This window comes from Bactrocera oleae, chromosome 2 (assembly GCF_042242935.1).
Source record: "Bactrocera oleae isolate idBacOlea1 chromosome 2, idBacOlea1, whole genome shotgun sequence".
NCBI lineage: Eukaryota > Metazoa > Arthropoda > Insecta > Diptera > Tephritidae > Bactrocera > Bactrocera oleae.
In genome coordinates, this window is record NC_091536.1 from 42218521 (window position 1) to 42239228 (window position 20708).

The 20708-nt window shown below is 34.4% G+C and overlaps 1 protein-coding gene across 10 annotated transcripts in view; it reads left to right on the forward strand.

Moving 5' to 3' along the window:
• The window catches only part of Bili (FERM domain-containing protein 8 Bili), a 530804-nt gene that overhangs the window by 85957 nt on the left and 424139 nt on the right, over positions 1-20708 (forward strand). For all 10 annotated transcript variants that reach the window (XM_070113041.1, XM_070113037.1, XM_070113039.1 and 7 more), the window contains one exon: positions 5911-6593. In XM_070113041.1, coding sequence (XP_069969142.1) covers positions 5918-6593 — 676 coding nt within the window. In that variant the 5' untranslated portion in view covers positions 5911-5917. The remainder of the gene's footprint in view (positions 1-5910; positions 6594-20708) is intronic.

A 20708-nucleotide genomic window follows, 5' to 3' on the forward strand; every position in this document is an offset into this window, starting at 1 on the left:
GGATTCATTCGTCTGTTTGAGTGTTCTACGGTGTTACGTTCCTGCTCTTCAGCTCTATATTCCAGATTCAAGCACCAGTTCGAATGTCCTACTCTGTCGGGATTCATTCGTCTGTTTGAGTGTTCAGCGGTGTTGCGTACCTGCTCTTCAGCTCTATATTCCGAAATCAAACGTCTATTTGAATGACTGATCGTGTCACGCTCCTGTTCTGTAGCTCTGTGAAGTAGGTTCTGTCGTCTAGTGGAATGTGCAAAACTATCACGAGTTCTTTTCTCATTGCGATACTCCAAATTTGAGCTGCGTAGTTCTGTAATATAGTCAGCATTCCTCTGTCTATTATTTTCCAAATTTTGACTATATTGTCGTCGGCTTCGATTCAGAGCATTGCGACGTCTTTGTTCCTGTGATTGCCTAGATACTCTTGCATTTTCGAAAATTATTAAAAAAATATTATAGAAATACAAAATTTACTAAAATATTAATAAATTAAGTAATAATAATATAATTAAAAAATGCGTATTATTTAAAAAGGATTCTTTTCGTTGATTTTGAAAGTTGTTTGCGTTGTTTAAAGCTTAAGTTGCTCGCGTAAACTGAAGTGATCAGATGTGTTGCGCCCTATTTATTGAATATCTTAGAGCCCGACATCACGTCTGTAAACTCTTTTGTCCTTCTTGGTACCATCAAGTAACTTTCGTGGGAATATTAAGGCGTTAATTACAAAAGGTGCATTGAAGAGATTTTATTTACCTAGGTTATACTTTCTTGATTTCGATCGTTCAGCTTGTATGGCAGCTATATAACATAGTTATCCGATCTGAACAATTTCTTCGGAGATTGCATTATTGCCTTAGATAATAACGCATGCCAAATTTCGTGAAGACACCTCGTCAAAAAAAAAGTTTCCCATACACGTACTTGATTCCGATCGTTCAGTTTGTATGGCAGCTATATACTATAGTGATCCAATCTGAAAAATTTCCTCGGAGATTACAGTTTTGCCTTAGAAAATAACTCATGCCAAATTTCGTAAACATATCTCGTCAAATGATAAAATTTTCCATGCAAGCACTTGATTCCGATCGTTCAGTTTGTATAGCAGCTATATACTATAGGGTTCCGATCTATAAAATTTCTTTGGAGATTACAGTTTTGCATTAGAAAATAACTCATGCCAAACTTCGTGGACACCTCGTCAAATAAAAAAGTTTCCCATACAATTACTTATTTCCGATTGTTCAGTTTGTATTGCAGCTATATGCTATAGTGGTCCGATATCGGGCGTTCCGACAAATGAGCAGCTTCTTCAGAGGGACTAGTTTGTATATATACAGACAGACGGACAAACGGACATGACTAAATCAGAGAACTTAAAACAACGAGAAGGTGCAGGTTCGATAGCGAACAATTTGTAGGATTTTATCAAGGAGTTCCCCTCACATGCACGAGAAACAAATAACATTTCTCGCTTTTATAACAGCGGTTAATCTGTAAACATACACTCTCTTAACATAACCAAACGGCGCATATTGAAGAGAATATATGTATATGTATGCCAAACTGGGAATATTGATATGCTATTTGAAACATATTCCCTTTTATTGAACTATTATTTATTATTATTTTTAAATTATTTTTTGTTAATTCATTTTTACTTTCTTGTGAGTTATTAATAATAATTTAAACACATTTTGATATACTTCGTAAAATAATTCAAGTGCTTGACACCATTATGGAGTCATAAAAGTACAGAAATGTGTTTTGCCGTCGGCATTTTCATATCATGTGTAAAAATATTTGTAAATTTGTCTACAAACAACATATGTATGTAGATATGAACACTCATTACTTCATGTGAAATCTCCGTTGACACGGTCAACCAATGATCGAAGCTCACGTTCTTCGCTTTTATGTCAAAGAGTCAATCTGTCGAAGGACTGACGCGACGACAAAGCGTCACAACATTGTGTTGTTGGTAGAAAATCCGAGATGTGCCGAAAAATAACCGAACGCTCGCCGATTGTCATCGCTTCCCTTGCCGCTCTAACAGCTTTGCCCACAAAACATTGTAGGTATGTATGTTTTTATATGAACATGCATACATATTGACGAAGATTTTTGCGAGCCACGGAAAAATATTTTAGAATTGTGAAATATTTTAAATCGACAAAAGCTTTGTTGCCACTTTTGTCATTGATTTCTGTGTTTTCTGTGTTTACAGGGTTATCACTTTTCCCTTCTAGAGGGAACATCAAAGAGATGTTCAATTCATGATTTCTAGCTTTTGCCATCGTCGCGAAAAGAAGCTTGTGGGCAAACGCATGCTCGGGGAGATGTGTAAGTCGTTTGCTTTTATGAATGAAACGACTTAAGTAGCTTATTGATTGTGCGCCAGCGTTCATGAATGAAAATGTTGTTGGTGTGTGATTTACTACAAATTTAGGATTTGTCAATTTGGCTGCCATATTGATTTCTGGTGCTAATGCTATTTGAGACAATTGTTGTTTTTGTACAACAATGTTTGTATTTTGCCTATTGGCTGACGTACTTACATTTGTACGCTTAAATATAGGTAGATTTGTGTATGCATTACTTATTTTGCGCGGTCATACGCATATTTGTACATACATACTTACATATAGAGCAGTGCCCTCACATGTTTTTATTGATAATTGATAATATATTATTACAAGTATATTATATAATATAACATATTGATGTACATATGTACATACATAAATTATTAATTCTGTAACAACTGAAATTAAAAAATTATGAAAATAGAAATGATATTTTAATTTCTTGCATAATCTGTCACATTTTATCAATGTAGCATTTGTGCAAAAAAATCATATTTTATCAATTTTTCATCATAAAAATCGTTTATGTGGCAAAAAATAATCATGCATATGTAAAGTGGCATTTGTATTTTTTGTTTTCTCATTCATTTCATTTCATTTTTCTCTTTATGTTGGGAGTTACGTAATTTGTCAGAGAACGCTGTTATAAATTCTCATTTCTGTTAAATAACAGAAAATATTACAGAAAATGGTGAACTCCTTGATCTCAAATTTTCAACCAACCAATCGAGCATCATACAAAATTCAATTTGCACCTTCTCGTTCTTTTACGTTCTCTGGCTAAATCAACTCAGCTCATCATACTGCTCATTTATGTATATATTTTATAGGGTCTCCGACGTTTCCTTCTGGGTGTTGCAGGGTATAATGAGCAGAACCGAATAAAATAGCCGAACAATAACGAAAAGGACAATGTCTAACTATTGACATGGTCCAGTACAGCATAACATGTGGTTAGGTATGTAACCAGGTGCTCTTAGCATAGTCCGTTTGGATCACGTGGTCCTTAAATTTTTGTAATAATGATTCTGCGTTGGAAAAGGGACAGCATATAAACTTTTTTTTATGACCATCAAAGACGTGTGCCTTCTAAAAAAAATGAAATACTTTGGGATCAGCAAAGAATTATGGAATGCTTCCAATCAGAAGAAGCAAATCCGTTTCCATTTGTGGTTGGTTGCATGGATGCAATTAGCCATTATGATTGTAAACGAAATTTCTCCATAACTATGCAGAAAAAATATTGTATAAGTATACCCTATTACAATATACAATTTTAGATTTATTTTTCTAACTGGAAACTGTCACGACGTTAACGCCTGGCAAAATAGCTCAATTTAGCAAACGATTACCTCGGGAAAATTCAGTTTGCGACCAGGGCCGTAGTATTAGCAGATTCGGTTTATCCGCCATGAAATATTTGATGGTCCCGTATAGGGATAATGGGAGTCTTTCACCGGAAGAGAAAAAGTTTAACTAATACCTTAGTTCCACATATGCCATAGCTGTGATGAACCTTCAGAGGATACGGATGTTCATTTCTACCAATATAAAAACCGTACTGATACAATTGGTGTTGCCGAAAACATTAACGAAAGTAATGAAGGTATTATAAGAAGAAATTAAATAAAAATGTTATTAATAAATATTAATTTTATTAAAAACTAAATAGGATTACAAAAAAAATATATATTAAATTTTTTGTTGAACAATTACATTCAAGTTTGTACTAGTTTGCAAAAATAATTTAAACGTAATTCATACATTTCAGTTCACTGTTGGATTTCTCGCAAAGCACTTAAAACACTTATTTTTTCCTTCTCTATTTCTAACTTCTCTGTAACTTTCTAGTTTTACTAGTTTTTATGGCGTTTTTCCCTTGATTGGCCTGTGACTTAAAAATGCTTATGTCTCGTTTTGCGATTTTTTGGAGCGTTTGCTCTTCCAACGCAACTGTTTGAGCCACCGCAATCCGAGTATTCGCTAGTGGGACTTATCGGTGAAGACAGCAATTTCTCCAATGGACGTTCAATTGAGTGGCGATTCCCATGAACCGCATTGAAATCGTCGAAATACCCCCAGTTGGTGCCATCTCTTCCTCCTTGAGTTATTTTTTTTTTATCCTCTTGTATGAGGTAAACATATTTAAAAACTATCCCTGAATCACCTTTTGAGTCCTTTGCTTCGGGATTCACGGCTTTTAAGAGTCCAGGACTTTTCCCCAAAGGCTTTTTATTTTGCCGGCAGCAAATTCGGCCGCCATGTCGAGCCGACAACGTATCAAGAGCTTTGTTATGGAAGTCGATCTTTCACTGCAAATAAATTTAAAAAAATAACTTACAAATTTGTATATGTATATAAATTGATAAAATGTGAAATAAATCAGATACAAATTTTGTGTGGCTGCTTGCAAAAAGTGACAGTAGAACGTGATGCTGTTGCCAGAAATTCACGCAGAGCGTGATACTTTGACAAATTTGCAACACTGCGGTCGATATTGCCATCTCCGAATTCAGGAGGAAATCAAGGCAATACTTCCCCTAGTACCCATATACCTAATTAACGGACTTTCAAACATCATAAAATTCAGATAGCATCTACTTCTGGTAATGATATGTCTAACACCAAAACTAAATAAAATCGGGCCAAATATACCCATATTAGGATTTCCCATCATTTGATGGTTGTTTTCCTCATATACGCCATATGCCAAATTTAGCCATTTTGAGTTTATATAACATACTAAATTTCATTTGAGTTATAAGGTTGATATGAGTATTAATATTTTGGACATGCAAATGAGTCTACGACCTATAATATATCGGGTTTTCCAATAGGGTTGATACGATGTCTAAGTGTCGTTTCTGCCATTTTTATCATGTGATATTTTTTAATGTATTTAATAATGTTTACAATTTCATTTTGGAAAGATTTACGAAAGAACGACATTAACAAACTATTATTTTCATTATCAAATTAATTGTTCTTCAATTGAAAATTTTTGTGGTTTTTGTTTAAGGAAAATCACCTTCTCTGATGAGGCTCACTTTTATCTGAGTGGTGCGGAAAATAAACAAAACTGTCGATACTGGTGCGAAGAAAATCCACAAATTATTCATGAACAACCATTACATTCACCTAAATTGTGGTTTTTAGTCTGGTGGAATCTTCGGTCCGTACTTTTTTTGAAATGAAGCTGTTGATACCGTTACTGTCAATGGAGAGTGGTACAGATCGATAATATCCAATTTTTTTTTTGAATCATATCACTCTTATTGGAAAACTCTTTAAATACATAGATTAATAAGATACCAAATTTGATTGTAATCCATTCGGCTTTTTTAAGTATTATTCATACTGACGATAACCTCATGGGTTAGCATATGGTAAAACGGGTTTCACTAAGAAATTTGAAACTGTTACTCAAATTCCAAATTTACTTATACTTTGTATAAATAATATAGGGTACTAAATATGGTCAAACACTTAATTAATTTATCTTATTGACAGCAGAATAAGTAATGTTACAATTTATTCGTCTTAATTATAGAGCTCGAATGTCTTGCAATACATCGGACTACAACTGTCAAGATGATGTTTTTACAGCAACCACAAACGGACGACTGGGATCAGCGTCTATTTTATCATCGTCGTTAGAAAATCAGCCATATTTTAACACTTTAAGTCAACAGATGCAACGCCAACACCAATCAGTGCGAAATTTAGTCCAACTCAATCAAAAATCAGTTTGCATGTCGAATGGACTCTTTGACTGTAACGAAGAAGCATTTAATTGTGACGAAAGAAATGAGAGTAAGGAACGACTAATCGCAGCATCTACTCAAACTCAATACTATGAAAATGAGACCATTAATAAGTGCGATACCTTTTCTTCAGCTATCAAAATTGATTCTAGTGGAGAAGCCTTGGCTACTACAGTCTCTTCAGGTCATATGATGTACACAGTACATCGAGTAGTTACAACATCTCAAATTCAAACTGCACTTGGGAATACTTATGCTTCTTCTTCTAGTGTTTCAAGCGTTGTCAGTGCTCTTCGAAACGATAATTTGACAACTCCTGCGAGCATATCTACAAGTTTGACAACTGTACCTGGAAACGGTGTTGTAGGAATTTCAGGAAATATTTTGAGCAAAATGGATGAAAATTCGAACACAGCCAACAGTCTTCTGATAAGCGCGGCGGGTATATCAGATTCGCAACAATCTGAAGGTAAGACTGTACTAACATTAATGAAAACTTAACAATACTGGTTAAATGAGTTTTCCATCTTGTGGTATTTAACATCACTACAAATACACATCACTTTACCTGGCTTGTAGTATAAGAGCGCCAGTTTGCTCGCTTATACTACTCCCCACACTCAACTCCCACCATACTCGACCACACCACACAGGATCACCATAGAAGATACCACCACACACGATGACAGCCACACCATAAACTAACAAAAAGGCCGGGATCAACGCCCCCACCTCATTCTGATTATTCAGCGATCCTGAGCGCTACGTCAACTTATATCGATATGACCATAATTCACCGGGCTACATTCGATTAAACTACGGTTACCTCGCTTAATTTGAAAACCGTCTCATCCACCTTTTATTTATTTTCACTGTCATTGTTAAGCATGTATTAGAGAACAGTTCTGCAAAATTACGTGCTCTTAGCTTTGTAATTAAAGGCAGGCGACCGGAAAAGAAAATATCTGTAATAATATATGGGTGATATATGTTATAGTAGTTGTCCGATCTGACCGTTTCCGACAAATGATCAATAGAATCTCAAAATGAACCTATGTATTAAACTTCATTTAGATATATCAAAAACTGTCGAAGGAATTTTTGTGATCCCAAAAAATTAAACTTATTCTCAAAAATCGCTGGCTTGTAACCGGTTTTAGACTCATATTCTCTTAGGCAAAGTTGTTCAGAATGATCCGTAGAACATATTCCGCATGCGATACTTTTCCGTTTTTTTAGCTCCCTGTAAACTAACACGCACTCTAAAAAGTGAGCGTCTCAATTTCATTACCTAAATTTAGTATACAAGTATTCACATGTGTATGTAAATATTACAGTTTTATATATTACAATATAAACCCTGTAATAACAAATTACAACATAAAAAACAAAAAGGGGAGAAAAAAACAAAACAAACATACATATATAACTATATGCATATGTTATTTACTTAACACATACATATTATATCTATACTATTATATCTATACATTTTAATATATATATTAACCAAAACATATTTAGAAAATGCATAATAAGCATATACAATACAACAAACTTACACACATAAAAATATACAAAACTACATAAGGAAAATACCTGCACATTAACAATTCTGTTTTCGCGCTCTCCTTCTATTGCAAAAATATAGACGCGCAATTTATACATACATACGGCATAGAATCTGCCTATCTATATACACAAGGTTGGGTAATATTAAACTATTAAATTTCAAACATTTTACTAAAAAGGTAAGTGCAAAATTAGAGAAGGACTAAACGGTGCTAAATTTATTTTTTATTAAAAAACAAACATACAAAAAATCCATATACAATTGTACTTATACATTATTATCCCGCCATACCCCTTATAAAAATGTTTATCTACTATCTTGTGGAATACCACCGAGATATTAACACTGGACATTAAATCGAGTGAATAATTTAAATAAAAAGTGACGTATGTCGTATACCGATACAAAAAAAATTGCAAAATTGCCGCATTCGAGATGAAGAGACCGATGGACTTAACGGATGGACTATCTGAGACGTAGCCGCTGTCAACATTTGAAAGAAGTAATCTTCAAAACATAGATGCCAAAGAATGTTCTTTCGAATAATAATAAAAAAAATAAAACCCTACATATAGGTATATACAATATCTAACTAACATAAATTATAATCCTTTGTTTTTATAAATAATTAAATATAAAAGAGAAGAGTTTGAAACAAAATTTAATCGTGTAGCGCGCAGAATCGTTGAAACTCGGCGTGGGCGGAACGATGTCGATCGAATTACCTTTCGAATTGTGATGTGCCGAATTGTACAATATATAAAGAATTCAATAACAGTCGCTATCTTATCGAATGAGGTGAATCTGCTCTGGGGACCAAACTTGTTGTTGCTTGGTCGTGTGGTGATATCTTGCCGAGTGTGGTGGTGTTCTTAAGGTGGTGTGTTGCACCAAAGGGCGCCAGTTTTACTAAGTAGAGTGGTCTATAAGTACGAGGTTTAGCTCATTTAAACACCCTTTGTAACAAAAGAGAGTGATTGCGTACAATCATTAAAGCACAAACGATTCGTGCATACATACTCGTAGGTACAAAGTGAATTGATCGATTCAACGTGCTGTCAATTGTACAAGAACATATGTACAAGTTAATACATACATACAAGTAGACGTATTAGGCTATACTTAAATATATACCCAAATATAAAGACATAAAAAGTATTATTAAAGGAAAAGTGCGGTCCTATATATATTATATAATTAAATAAAGACAAAAATTACAACTGGGACAAAAAGTAAAAATATTATATAAATAATAAAGGGTGTTTCTTTTTAGAGGTATAGAACTTTAAATTGCAATAAAACAACGATGGATTATTCAATTGACATGAATTTAATTTATCCGAAAGATAAGCTTGTGGCATTACATTTTAAATATGATTTCTATAGTAAATCTAGCGGTGTTAAATCACAAGATCTTGGAGGCCAATTCATAGGTCCAAAACATGAAATTAGGCAGTCACCAAACGTGTCTTTCAATAAATCGATTGTGGCACGAGCTTTGTGACGTGGCGCCATCTTGTTGGAACCACAGCTCCTGGACATCATGGTTGTTCAATTCAGGAATTGAAAAAGTTAGTAATCATGGCTCTATACCGATCACCATCGACTGTAACGTTCTGGCCATCATCGTTTTTGAAGAAGTACGGACCAATGATTCCACCAGCCCATAAAGCGCACAAAACAGTCAGTTTTTCTGGATGTAACGGTGTTTAGGCTTATACACTTGAGGATTAGCCTCACTCCAAATGCGGCAGTTTTGTTTGTTGAGTTATTTTTAAACACACCACACCTGTGAACACTCAAGGAATATGACCACACACGGCGACACCACCCCACTCAACCTCTGAGAACAACACGCACGAAGACACCTAACAAAAAGGACGGGATCATCGCTAAATCTACATTCGCTTATTGGACAGCTTGAGCGTCATAATATTCGTTTTACGTTTTCAATTACATCAGTTCCTGCGCGCTACCGCGTCAATTCGATATGACCCGCACTGCGTTCGATTTCATAAACAAATAAATATAATGTATTATATATTTAATTTCGTTAATGTAAAATATATTGCTATTATATTACGGAATAAACCAAAATTATTGATATACCGGGACACTTACTATTATTTTATATTGAATCTTGTGTTAGTATTGGATCTGTGGTGTGTGTTCCCACGCAAATTGTGTGTAGAATTATTCATGGTCCTTCGAGCCTAAACGAAAGGCACTATAATTTTACGTACTAGAACCAAAGAGTGCAGTGGAGTTAAAACAAAGAAAGTGCAGTGACTCGAAAGATATATATACACACACATACATATATGTAGCTAAAATAAAAATTACAGTAAAATTACCAAAAATAAGTAAAATCTAAAAAAGAGAAAAAGAACTAAAGAAGAGCTAGAACAAAAAGTTGAAAACAAATTCAAAAATAACAAACCTACCATTACATGTTACATACATACAAAACAAACAAAAACCCACACAAATGTGCGCGGAACCTAAAAAAAAAAAACAATAAACTAAAAACATATATAAATTGGGCGCGAAACTACCATAAAACAAAAACACATATTCGGGCGCGAACAAATTTAGCAACAAAAATACAAACAATAAACACTACAGGCAAAACCAGCTGGAAGGAGAGGAGAAACAAAATTGGCGATATATGTTACGTCCTCCGTAAACGCCCCTTGAGGAAAAACTAAGTGAGCGTAGCCGTTCCTTTTTTCTTAATTTATAAAAATAATTTACATATGTATGTAAAAAATAAATTTTTATATACAATACGTAATTCAAAATCGATTTTACTAACATTATAAAACGGTACCAGACTGTTATAATTTTCGGGTGAATTGTTATAAATTTCGGGTGGCATACTTTAAACGTATTATTCACGCAAAGTGTTAAACCGATATAATCATTGTTGCTTGATATGCATAGTGGAAAGTGAAAGAATCAGATGGAATTGAAAATGTATATGGGAAATAAGCGTGGTTGTAGTCCGATTTCGCCCATTTTCGCACTATAATATAGAAATATGAAAATAACGTTACGCACTGAATTTGGTTGAAATCGGTTGAACAGATCTCAAGATATGGGTTTTCACCTAAAAGTGGGCTGTGCCACACCCACTGACTAATTTTGAACGCGGTTCCTATAAAGCCGATATATACCATCTCAGAGAAAAAATTTAATGTCTCTGGCGTGTTTAGTGCTTGATTTATCACGCTTTTAGTAGTTTTGAACAGTACCGTTATATAGGGAGTGGGCGGAGTTGCCACCCGATTTCAACTATTTTCACACTGTCAATAGAAGTGCTAAAAACATTTGCTTCCAGTGAATTTTGTTAATATAGCATTAGCAGTTTAGGAGATATGCACATTAAACCTATTAGAGGCGGGACCACGCCCACTTTTTAAAAAAAAGTTTTAACTGCAGATGCCCCTTTCTAGTGTGATCCTGTGTACCAAATAGCAGTCTTGTATCTTATTGCGGAGCTTAGTTATGGCAAGTTATTTGTTTTTGATTAATGGCGTTTTGTGGGCGTGGCAGTGGTCCGATTACGCCCATCTGCAATACCAACCGTCTCACGGTACCATGAAACATGTCTACCAAGTTTCATAAAGATATCTCAATTTTTACTCAAGTTAGAACTTGCACGGACGGACGGACAGACGGACGGACGGACAGACAGTCACCCGGATTTCAACTCGTCTCTTCATACTGATCATTTATATATATATAACCCTATATCTAACTTGATTAATTTTAGGTGATACAAACAACCGTTAGGTGAACAAAACTATTATACTCTGTAGCAACAGGTTGCGAGAGTATAATAATTGTATTTGGCAAGTAAATACTATTTAGTGCTAAGCACATAAATGATGAATGTTGATAAAAATCAAATTACATCTGCAGAAGCTACACGCGCAAGACAAGTTGATACAAAGCAAATAAAAGGAAAATATATTTCTGCCACCAAATTCATTTGTGAGAGTGACAGATTAATACGATACTGCACTCGATTTTCGTCTTCACCGATTCAAGTCAATTCTGGATCGTTATTAGAAATAAAAAAGCAAAATCTTAACAGTTATTGGACTCGTCCCCAAGCGGCTCATGACGCCATAGTAGAAACTGAGTCATCAGATCTCCCACAAGCTTTTAAAACCTTGGCCAAGTATGAAATCTGCTCAGACCAGTATGAAATTACAAAAGCTATGATCTCCGATCAATTAAAGCTAATAAAGGCTATTGCACCTACTCCACATCCGAGAATAGAGATGCCACAAATTCAAAATCAAGAGGTAAGTTCAGGCATCCATCTCGAGGTGCCCGCATTTGACACAGAAATATTCAATGGAGGTTATGAAGAATGGCCGTCCTTCTGAGACATGTTTACAGATGAAAACATCAACCATCAAAAATTATCAAAAATGCAAAAATTGTATCACCTCCGATACAAAATTAAGGTCAAGCAGGCGCAATAGTAAAACAGTTCGCACTAAATGACGACAATTTTAATTTGGCTTGGGAAGCTCTAAAATCTAGATATGCAAACAAAAGAATATTGGTCGATAAACAAGTAACGACACTAATAAACTTGCCTAAAATTCAAAAAGAAACAACTGACGAATTAAGCAAACTTCAATCCACTGTTTCAAATTGTTAGTCGATTTTATCGACAAAGAAGATTTCCACAGACAGTTGACACCCTCTACTGGTAAACATATGCATTACCAGAAAAGTCGTTACTTTTATGGGAACAACCGCTCTGATCACGAAAGAAATGCCCCACGTGGCAACAAATGAAAGATTTTCAACTACCCAGTACGAAATCGCTGTAAGGGTAGATAAAAACGAATTAAAACAAAAATTGTTCAATACGACATAAAAAGAAGCTTCAATAGACCCAAGCTAGTAGCAAAAACAAATTAAGCAGAAGCTTTTACAAAACGCAATCTTACAAACCTGAACAGAATAAATATACGTCATGCGAAGTATGCATAAGAGGGCATAAATTACAATCTTGCGAGAAATTCACAAAATTAAAAGTTACCGAACTAAATAATTTTGTCAGATCAAAAACACTTTGTACAAATTGCTTGCCACATGCGCATACTTATAAAAATTGTAAAAGCAAATTAGACTGCTTCTATTGCGTTAAAAGACACCACTCAATGCTTCATTACAGCACATATCCCAGCTCACTCCAAAGCAGCGCTTATAAGAAAAGAACTACGGATTTAGTTGCCAAAGCAAATCCCGAAAATTGCCAAGAAGCACCATGCTGCTCAAAGGGCTTAAAAACACAAGCGCTACATAGCAAAGTAGGGTATTACTACCCACAGCAGTCATCTCCATCGAGCATCGAAGAGAACTCTACAAACTTAAAGTCTTAATAGAAATACATAAGGATCACAACGATCCTTCACAGCGTCTAAAGCACAAAATAGGCTAAAACTGCCAACAAATCAATCAAATTTTAAAATTACGGGAGTGGGCGGAAGAGTAGTCCAAAGCTCAAATAAAATCTGCCTCATTACCTTAATTTCACCCCAAGCGGATAAGCGAATTGTAGCAGAAGCTATAGTTCCACCGCAACTTACTAACGTGCTTCCAAGCTATCACCAGAGAATGTAAATGAATAGAGAAGGAGCAAATGTTAGCTGTTCTAAAATGTTAATTACGATGAAAGAACATCGAAAACGCGCAAGTTCGAAAATAAAATTTCACCACAACTATCAGGGTACGCAACGAACTACACCACTATATAAGCAAAATGCATATACATACATACATATGCACAGATGTTCTTTGATTTGCGCATAAACAAAAATTGAAATAGTAAAAACGAAAGTAATTGACTTCCGACAAGAAAATATAAATAATAAGGGGAATAATATTAAAATAGAATTAAAATATCATTCAATAAAAAAGGGTTATAAAAATATGATAGGAGTTGAACTTAGGCAAAATATTTCACGTTGCAATAAACAAGTCTGCTATGCAAGCAGCACCACAGATATTATTCAGCCTACTTTGTCTAATCTGTGAACTCAAACAGCTATTGTTGTTTACTTGCTTCAATGTTCATATGTCTATATGTGAATATTCTTGAAATTGCCTTCCTTCATTCGCATGTCCAAATATATTTGCATATATGTACACATATGTACATATGTATGTACCTCAATATGTCTTTCGCAAAAAATCAAACATTTGCGCAAGTGACAAAAAAACGTAGACGCACCATCATCGACCAATAATATTCAAGCGAACTCGCGGCTTATCTTCTAAGTATTTCCTATTACAACGACAACAAATTCATTCATAAGGAACGTGCGTCTGCTTCAAAGCAAAGTGCGTTCGTTCATAACTCTGCGCCGCGCTATTTTTTCTGTGCGCCTGGTAAACCACATTTGGTTTTCATATAGAATTCCTACCGCAAATGCGCGAAAATAAAAATGAATGAAATTGAATTTGAATGTCTTGAGTAAAATTGAAGAATCAGCAAAATTTCAATTTTACAATTTGTATCACTGAAAATCCTACCATCCCCCTCGCATTTGTATTTTGCCCACAAGCTGCTTCCTCACAACATTTGCTAAAAATCAGAAATTGAAGAATTTGTCTGGTGTTCCCTTCAGAAAGAAGAATTGGCAACATGACCTCTTAGCGATTTGAAATATTATTTTAATTTTTTTTATATTATGCACTATTTATGGCATTAAATTATAAAATGTATATAAAATTGCCATTCATATGAAATCATTAACTACTTCTATATATTCTAAGCACACTCCATATAGTAGTTTTATATGTTTACTTATTATCATTATTTCATAGTTTGTCGATTTAGCCCATTTTATCTAAATACGACGCTATGAAAATGCAGCCCAATCGGTAATCGCAATATTTCAAAAGAGCATAAGTCAATTTTCAACATCAAAACCCTGCAAAAAGGACAAACGAGACAACATAGCCGATCGACATTGTCGTAAAATTGTCGATTGAAACAAATTTTGTCAACTCCGCGACACAATTTGGTGTCAATATGTATGCGAGCTCACATATGTATGTTTGTGGACAAAGTCGTCATTTGGTTTTTTTCAACAACACAATGTCTGCGCGAACTCGCCGTTATTTCGTTGGCTTGCCACCATACACAGAGGCGTTCTAACTGAGGACTCTTAGTATATTATTGTGTTGCTTAATTGGTATTGAAAAATACTGATGCATTTATGAATTATTTTCGTAATATAATATATATTATATATATATATAAAAACACATAAATTCATACCTATAATCGTTTTAAACTAAATTCGATAAATAAAATATCTATCTGAAATAATTATGTGGCAGTGCGCCTCAATCCCTCCTTGCCTGCGATCGTTCAACTCGCAAAAAGCAAAAAGCGTAGACAAGAGTCATTGCTTGTGCGGGGCAAGAAGAAGCAAGCATCAGCGTACGTATATTTAAGAATGTTGTGTGATTATCACATTTGTGTAAATACGCATAATAAGGAAATATTCAATAAACCTAAACATATGAACACATTTTCCTGATATATTTTAATTATATCAGGAAGTAAAATATGCTATTAAAGAAATTGAATTATGATATGCTAAGACTCCAATTAATATCATAAAAAAATTAAATAAAATTTAATTTACATCAGTTTTAGGATTCGAACTTATATGCTCGTATTCGGAATGAGCTTAACTCCTTCACGCCTACGACCTAAGCCACCACAAAAGTGGAAACGCGGCCGCTTAGCCACTGTTTTATTGTTATCTTTTGTTCAATAAGCAATTACTCACTCAACGCACGTACATAAGTTGGAAAACTAGCCTATTAAATGTTTATTTTATTATGAATTCTGGGGTTTTTACCGATAATACAGATTTTTAATTCAGAAGGCTTTTCATAATTATAAATTTGTCATATCATAGAAATTGAAAACATAATAGGTATGCGCAACGATTTTTCATACAGGAATATTCATTGTGTCTATTTATAGCATTTCGCATATTGTGTGGTGTATTTTTCTTTTTCGAAGTTATATTTTTCGATGTTCCCTCATGTGGAATTACAAATTAGTACTCAAAAAGATTTCAGTTAACATTTGCTCCTTCTCTATTCATTTACATTCTCTGCTATCACATAAGTAGCAAGCATTTGCAAAAGGTTTCACAAAAATATATATTCCAATAGGCAGCGACCTTATACCGCAAATAATACTTGAAGGTGTTGAAAATACCACCCTTCTAGCCCAAAATACTATTTTTGGTTGGATCCTAAGTGGACTAGTTACGGAACCAGTTGCCACCATGATGACTTAAGTTGACGAAAGCTCAAAAGAATACGTTAATTCACAATTGAGGAAATTTCGGGAGTTATAAAAACTACCCCGTTTATTTCAATTACAACTTCAAAAGATCAGTATTGTGAAGACTTCTACAAAGCCACAACTACTAGATCAAATATTGGCCGCTACGTTATACGACTACCACTAAATTCGCAATGTTCCAACACTGACAAGATCAGGTTTAAAAACACAAATATGTAACTTTTCGACCCCGCAGGATTGCTCTTGTCAATAATGATACAAAACAGTTTACGAAAATGGACGGAAGAGTAGTAATCATTTTAACATGGCAAAATATAAATTATCTCGCTGCTCCGATTTCCAAATTGTTGCAGACTGGTTGGAAAAAACACCTTATGCATGGAAAACATATATTCAATCACACATACACTCGTCCATGCACGACATAATTGTGCCGAAAGAATCGACATAATACAAAGTATTGGATGAAACTGACATCCTTGAGCGATTTTTATCGTTTATACAACAACACAAAATAAAGTTAAGGGATTCCTGATCTGATTTGACAGTCCTAACCCCAGGCATGATTCCATTCTATCCATATCTGAAGCAGGCATTGAGGCACAATTTGTGAAGCCCAAAAATTTAAATTAAGGGTTGCTTATCTCCAGCACTAGTACCAGCATCAAAATACAAAGTCCGATCTTAAACCAAAATCTATTATACCTACAGGTAACTATGTACGTACGTATACTACTCTATTACTATTTTAACGTGCCCGGCCTACTCGTCTATTAGCCCACATGCACACCACTCCACCCGGGAAAAACTGGCGCACCCTAATAAAACTCACCACACCTGGGAACACTCAGAGGATTTCACCCCATATGACATGACACCACCCCACTCAACATCTGCGACAACCTCACTAACGCTAAACACGCAAAATATAAGTTACCAATAGTTAACTAAGCTAGTATATTGATTCAAATGAACTGTATGACCGGCAAATGCAATTCAATACAAATTAACAGTAGTTAACTAAATCAACTTGAATTGCCAAAATTGCAACCTGTGCAGTCTGGATTTCTGTATGACCGGCAACTGCAATTCAATACATTACAGTAGGCGTCAACCGTGTGACCGTCAGGTGTAACTCAATGCCTCGCACAGGTATTGAACTCACCAGAAACATTAGCAGCGTAAACGGCAGCAGCGGTAGTTCTAGTTGTAATAGTAGGTTATAAATAAGGGAAATTTAATTTTAGTAAATCAGTTTTAGAACGGAACTCAAATCGTTATCATTTAAAATAAAATAATTCCGTGGTAGTCGACAACACTGTCGCTACCGAAATGATAAATTGACAAACAAAATAAAAAAAAACAGAAATTATCTATGGAATCACATGGGCATTTACATTAAAGATACTGTGTACAGAGGCGTAGTATGCTCAATTTTCGCCTTTCATTTATAACACTCAAATTGGTTCTGTCGCATTTGTAACGCTAAACTTTTCTGTTGTCAAAAACAAACCACAAATCGAAATTGGCTCTTTACGCAAGTACATAATAAACATATGCGTCCGATTTTAACAAAAACAACATTGGCTCTTTACGCAAGTACATAATAAACATATGCGTCCGATTTTAACAAAAACAAAATTTCGATAATCGAAAGTACATAGCCCGCGAAAATTCAAAATTCACCTTTTCCTTTAAACACACCTCCCATATACCTATAAAAAATCGGTAAAGTGCAATAAGGAAAAAAAATATAAATAGGTATATATATTATATATTTGTACATTTTGAAGTGAATGTGAAACAAAACACATATAGTGCGCTATTAAAAAACACCACATAACATAAAATAAAAGAAAAAAGTAAAAAGTGCGGTAGCGATCAAAGGTACAGTAAAAAAAGAAAAGTTTTTAATATAAATTGAGTTACAATAAACATTATTATACAAATATACAACATTTTGTATACAACAAAAGTGCTGTGATACCGTACATACAAATCCAAAAAAGTAAATAAGCCTAAAAACAGAGGTGGTGAAGTAACAAAATGCACATAAGGTGTACACATTGAAAAAAAAGAGAAGCAGCAGAAATAAGAAATAAAAACGTACAAAAAAAAATTAATTAAATTAAATAAATAAATAAAAGCGGGCGCGAAACTCAAATAGAAGAGATAACGCATTATAAAAAGGCGCGAGAAACAACAGAAAACACATACAACTAAAGGCTCGCGGATATTATATCAAACCTACAGGAAAATTCAGCAGATTAGAGAAACAAAACCCAGTCAGGCGGAACAAGGGAATAGAAAACCTAATTATCAATTTATCATATAAAATGGCTTGGTGCCATATACATATTTAAATATATATAAATCTATTACTATCTGCTTATAGGCTTATCTTCGTGTAGTTAAACACATAACGTATAAACAAAAAAAAAAAAATAAATAACATTCAAGTGTTTACTTGCCCAAATATCCAGCAATATCCCAAGCGAAGGTAGATAGAACAAAACTAAAAAACAAGATTAAAGATACAATATTAACACAAACATACATACATATACACATATATAATATATTGTACGTAACATACATATGAGTAAAAACACGTCAAGTGGACCCCCCATTTTCCACTTGATCATCGAATTTGAATGTGAGTATTTTTTCATAAAGTAGTCATCATGAGCAAATAATCCCCCGCTCAGTTTTTTTAAATTTTAATTTTAACAACAATTTTTTTTAATTGAAAATTTTTACTACTTTTAGTTAAAAAATTAATAACTAGAAAACTATTGGTGATTTTTTAATGAAATTTTCAGGAGTTATAGTTCAAAACTTTTACTTTGAAAAAATATGAATGAATTTAAATAATTTTTTTTTTTTTAATTGTTAATTAACTTTTAAGTTAAGAAATAAAAATTTTAATGACTTCTCCGTTTGAGATTTCTTTGTGGATTGACTGATATTTTCGGTAGAAGGTCAACTATAGGCACTGGGGTCCACATATTTAGTACTTAGGGGCTTGAACAGTTTTGGTTCGATTTAGACAATTTTTGGTCACAAGTAGTTTTTAACAGTACCGTTATATGGGGAGTGGGCGGAATTGCACCCGATTTCAACTATTTTCACACCGTCAATAGAAATGCTAAAAAAATTTGCTTCCATCGAATTTTGTTATTATTGCATTAGCGGTTTAGGAGATATGCACATTAAACCTATTAGAGGCGGGACCACGCCCATTTTAAAAAAAAAATTTTAACTGCAAATGGCCCTCCCTAATGTGATCCTGTGTACCAAATAACAGTCTTGTATCTTATTGCGGAGCTTAGTTATGGCAATTTATTTGTTTTTGATAATTAATGGCGTTTTGTGGGCGTGGCAGGGATCCGGGCTTAAAGCATTTCAAACTAAAAAGTGAAAAATAATTCATTACGTAACCTGATAGAAATATTGACTGAAAAATACTTGTATTGGTGTAATAAAAGTGTGGTATGCTCGATATACGAAAAATATGGCACAAACCATACCATGCTCGCAATAATATAAGTATTTTTCGGTCAATATTTCTGTCAGTTTACGTAAGGTCATTTAACCATACGCGAATACTTTGCCTAGTATAATACTTGTATAATGTAAATGTTCCATTATTATGTGATTAGAATCGCATTCAAAACTCTCGCGAAGGTTTAAAATAAAAGGTACACTTTAATTAATTTAACCTTTATTATGAATTGCAATTAAGGTATGAACATTAACTTTAAGTAATCGAGTTGATAAGTAGGTGAGCGCGCAGGATCACTTTCGGATATAATGTTGACGTGGGAAAAAAGCAGGAACGGTGACGTGCCGAACTACAAGTAGCTGATGTGGCGCTCAAGCCCAAATGTAGAGATCATTAGCTGTAAGGAGCGATTTCGGTTGTAAGTGCAGATATTGTGATGTAGAAATCGGTGCTTGAGAAAATCAACTTTACCTTACATGTTTAATGAATTTTTTGTTGCTTTTTCTACTTATTGTATTTGAGGGTGCAGATTTTTCGACATATTGGGCCGATTATGTTCCGCATAGTCCATTGTGGCTAAGAATCGGAATATTCTGTTATAGCTTAGATTGTTTGTGAAGTGGGGCCCTTTTTTCTAAGCGAAGTGGTTTCACCATCTTTTGTCAGTCTGCTTCGTGTAGCCGTAATTATCGGATCAAGATCTTTCCTGTTTTCACAATTGGTGAAAATCGTCCTGCGTAGTCGAAAAGTCTTGCCACAAGGGATACAATTTAGCTTTGTTTTGTCTATTGGATTGTCTATTTGAGCGGGGGTATTGCAGTTCGGATCTGCTAGCTTCAGGTGTGACACCCTTTGCCAATGCTTGCTATTTATATAATATCTTGGAATCATATTTTTAGTTGCGGTAAGACAGACAACAGCTTCTGCTTGAATGCGACTATCCTCTTCAATTTCATTGTGCATAAGAGCACTCTCCAGCCATGACACTACATCATGCAAAGCAGTGTCGACCGTCCTGCCTTTGATATAGGAATGCTGCTGCTGATTACCCTTCGGTACTCTTCTCCTAATGTACAGATCCATAAGTCACTAAAACGTTTTCAACAGAAACGAGGATAGGCTAATGTGCCTGAAATCTTTTGCA